Genomic DNA, 4,702 nt, shown 5'->3' on the forward strand with positions numbered 1-4,702 from the left:
TCATAGTTGAAATCATGAGTCAATTGAAGCCAGACCACCATGGAAAACCTGGAAGCACTGGACGGAGGAGTCCTATAATAGGACGAAACGGCCATCCAGTGCTTCCAGGTTTTCCATGGTACTTGACTGATGATTTCAACTACGAAAATACTTAATTCTCCACAAAACCCATTCTGATCTATAATCATGTGCTCACTAGTGGCTGACTTCAAGAGATATTTCCTTGAGTTCTAGTGGGAAGCAGTGACCAGTGGAGTTCAACCAAGTCTGTTGTACAGATATCAACTCACTGAAGACAATTGGTGAACGGTTGCTCAAACTTCGTGGATTGGTTGAAGTTAGACATTAACACCGTTGGATGCCGGCCGGCTCAGTGGTCCATCGGTTAAGTGCTCAGGTGCGAGACTGGTAGGTCCTGTGTTCGAATCTCGCGAGTGCGGGATCGTGGATGCGGACTGCCACTGAGGAAGCCCATAATAGGACGAGTTGGCCTTCCAGTGCTTCCAGGTTTTCGATGGTGGTCTAGCTTCAGTTGACTCATGATTTCAACTATGAAAATATTGGTTTATACATATTGTTGCATGTCTTCTTTGCCATCGATTAATAACGTCAAGTAAACAATTAATGCATCTTAGACAACTGCAATGCTTAACATAATCCAATCTAATTAGAATCTCAACATGAATAGTAGTAACAACGATATAATACATTATAAATCTTACTTGAATATTATTAATATTATTATTATTATTATTATTTGACATAACCATACAACTCTTATCATGCATCCATAATTCAGATTTTTCAATTAAACCACGTAATGTATCTAAATGTTGTTTAAGTTGACGATAAATTTTTATTCCTGTATCTGATACTAAAAGTTGTACCTGTTTCAACTTATTGATCAGTTCTTCTTGTTGACTAAAATGTCGAAATAATAATTGTAATGATTTTAACTTTAATTCAACATTAGTTGATATACATAAACGAGCCAATACACCAATCAATAATTGACCATGATAACCATCTACATTAAGAATAGTTAATTTATCTTCTGTTGAATTATATTTTGGCGAATCATTCATTTCAAGATTTTGTGATAGATTGCTTTGAAAAAATAGATACATTAAATATAAACTTATGATAAGGAAATAATCGAATTATGCACTGTTTAGCTAGTATATGATTAAAACAAACTATAGCTTATAATGGTATCTCAGGTTATAAATTTGATTTGAATTACGTTGTCAATTACTTGTAAATTCAAGCATTTACAGCAGAATCTATATTCAATGGACAAAAACGTACTCGGTTAGATTCATCATTTTGCTATTCTTCTGTTCAATATCTAATAAAAAGCAATCAGTCATTCTCTTCTGTTTTTGTGAAGAATAATGAACTGTTGATTAGTTAATGGTTGTTTTAAATAACCGATGAATAAGAAACTATCACAATTGATTGATCACTGGGTGGTGATCAATGTCATGCGTGTCAAGTCCTTCTTAGTGCTGATCGAATGCTATCGATCAAGTTGAAATGTGGCCACTAGTCTAGGTGGCTCGACACTGCGTGCACTATGTTGAGATAAGATGGTGGTTGGAGGTGGTCAACGAGAAACCCTGGACCCGGGTTTCGTTCTACTTGGCACTCGTCAGCAAGGTGTACCTGTAATCTTGAGGGAACTGGTGTTCCCTGACGGATTCGATCTCGCGTCACTCAGCTTCACAGTCAGAGACGTTACCACTGAACTACTCGGGCCGTGACCGACCTCCTGTCGGACCCGGGTCCAGGGTTTCCTGTTGACCACTTTCAACCACCATCTTATCTCAATAAGAAACTATCTTAGTAATAGTTGAAAGCATGAGTCAATTGAAGCTAGACCATCGAGGAAAACCTGGAAACACTGGACGGCCGCTTCGTCCTATTATGGGACTCCTCAGCAGTTCGCATCCACGAACCCACTCTCGCGAGATTCGAACCCAGGACCTACCAGTCTCGAGCCGAAGCCCTTAACCGATAGACCACTGAGGTGGCATCCAACGGTGTTAATGTCTAACTTCAACTGATCCACGAAGTTGAGCAACCATTCACCAATTGTCATCAGTGAGTTCCTATCTCATGACAGACGTGGTTTGCACTCCACTGGTCACTGCTTCTCACTAGAATAGCTTATACTTTTTTCGTTTAAAAAGTATTTCAAATGAAATGACAAACATTTTGGAACAAAGTGATCTGAAGTGCACGCATGCGCTCTCCCTTTTTTGGAGACAGTGCAATAAATTGTCATTGTTTTGGACAGCTTTTCATCAAACATAAGTAGTTACATGAATTAACCTGACTGACATGTAACTTATCTAATAAAGAAATAAGGCCTATGTGACAACTAGCAACTAATTTAAAATAACACTATCACAAAATATTGCATTTCTTTCTCAAGTTAACAAATAAATACAGATTCTGCTCTCATAAATAATCTATATATTACTTCAAATCTACTAAGTAGTAACTAATATTTGGTATGAAGTAATGTTTGTGATTTAGCTTGTTATATCTATTCAGGTACTGGACTGATGAGACCATACTTAAATAGCTCGGTAACAACCTGGTGTTGTTAACCGCTTCAGCGTTGCTTAGCATTACTGACTTACAAAACACGAAATTAAATTAATAAATAACATTCATTTGACCAAAATACATATCAACATAAGTTCAAAAGATGAACAGTGTAAATTCATCTTTCTTCTCAAAGATGTTTTCAAACTATATCAAACTATTACCATGTTTACATCAACGATATGTCCCTTATTTATTTATTTATTCAAACACAAATATTGGTACGAAGGGGCACCGAATACATATGAGCCGCACAAATTTCATTTAATTTGTGTGAGGGCTGTGATACTGTCCAGGTGCCCAAACCGAAGCAGGTGGTTTTCTTAGGGGGCCACACCCGGAGCCTTTGACTTAAAGGTCTAATCCACAAAGCAGTGGGGCATCGTGAGAAGATGCAGTCCCATGGTAGCCGGTGGCCAACGATTGGTTCATACGCCATTTGTTCCATCAGGATACTGGAGCCCATGTGCACCATTAGTTTGAAATCATTGTTTTCCGACTCCCCTAGGTGGACCCTCCATGCCCAACGACGCGGTTGAGGAGCCGGACATTCGCTTTTCATCCTCTCAATTTCGTAAACAATACCCGTGGTGCGATAAGGCAGTGAGTAGGAATTCCCTGACAGAGGATATATACGCGTGGCCATATGAGAGCATTTGGAGAGGGAGAGCGGACTCTCCTCACTCTCTCCCGTACCAGGGCATTTGGGGGCGATATGTCCCTATGAGGTACTAATAAATATCTTTTTCTAAGAAAATAATATATTTTCTTCAATGCTCACTTACTTTAAAGGAAATAGTGTTAAAAGCTGATTTCTAACTTTATTTGACAATTCTGTGAAGAAAAAAGAAGACGAAATCAATTAATATCTCACCTTTACATTATCTTGTCGTTTGAATAATATCAACTACTTGTAATGTTAATAAACATTACCATGAGTCAGTCAGTCAGTCAGCTACAACGTAGGACCAGGCACATTTATGCATCGGTCCAAGTTGCCATACCTCACAAGCACAACAAGATGAACACCGAATTCATAGAAATAGTTAATTTAGTGGTGGTAGTATATAAAAGATAGGTTGTATATAAAGATATAGTATAGGAAGGAAGAAAGTTATGAAACAATTTTAATCTCAAAGTTAAAGGGAAGATAAAGAGTGTATACACCTACACCATTGTGATCGATTCTGAGCCATGGCATACACAGTCTCCAACCATTGGTTACGATAGTTACGCGGACCATAACCAACTAGTCTGCATCTACCAACATAGATCACACCAGAAGTTAGTGACTTTAAGCATCATTCCCTAATACCCTGTGCCTAACATCACTATTACTTACTCGGTGTTTCCCAGCAGATGCGAGCAATATTTCTAAGACATCTATGGTCAAATACTAGTAATTTGCAAGTATCTTCTACTCTTAATGACCATGTTTCACAGCCGTAAAGTTCAGATGAGTAAATGATTTAACCCATCAAACCTTATTGACATATAGATGCTTTTCATAACATTGAACACAATAGTAAGCTTACACAAACGTTGTTTGTATTTTTTGTTGCTGTTGTTAAACGCAACAAACACTCACCAAGCATTCATAATCAAAATCTTAAAAAAATAATGCAAAATTATAATTTTTTTTTTGAAAAATCAAAAACAAAACCAACAAACATGATAACTCCGGTTCACCAGATGTCTCCAAATTATATATCTCCCTTTTTTTTATATTTTAAACAAATCAATAATGAAATTATTTAATCTTTTTTATCTTATATTACTGAATATATATATCATCAACATATTTAACATGGAAACTGTTTTCTTTTTTAAAAATAAGACATTTTAAAAAAAGGAAATAAAAAGAGAGAAATACCATCGGAGACTATCATCCATTAAATATTCCAATGGTTTGGGAATTACAAAATGTTTTTGGTTTGAAACAATTTCACCAATGGATTAAATTATTGGAAACCCCATTTTTCTTAAAAATGAACAAATATGTTTTTTGTAAACAATCCGACCATATTGTTTAACCTCCCATTTGCCTTTTCAATTATGGAATACCCATAATTTACCCCTGGAAAATGGG

The 4,702-nt window shown here is 36.6% G+C and overlaps 1 protein-coding gene across 1 annotated transcript in view; it reads right to left on the reverse strand.

Moving 5' to 3' along the window:
• Smp_151860 (putative inositol 1,4,5-trisphosphate receptor) overlaps nt 1–4,702 on the reverse strand; it is a gene marked incomplete at both ends in the record, with an annotated part of 77,648 nt that overhangs the window by 17,855 nt on the left and 55,091 nt on the right. Inside the window, one exon of the mRNA XM_018797419.1 lies at nt 722–1,137. Within this exon, the coding sequence (XP_018652463.1) occupies nt 722–1,137 (416 nt within the window). The remainder of the gene's footprint in view (nt 1–721; nt 1,138–4,702) is intronic.

This window comes from Schistosoma mansoni, chromosome 4 (assembly GCF_000237925.1).
Source record: "Schistosoma mansoni strain Puerto Rico chromosome 4, complete genome".
Classification (NCBI taxonomy): domain Eukaryota; kingdom Metazoa; phylum Platyhelminthes; class Trematoda; order Strigeidida; family Schistosomatidae; genus Schistosoma; species Schistosoma mansoni.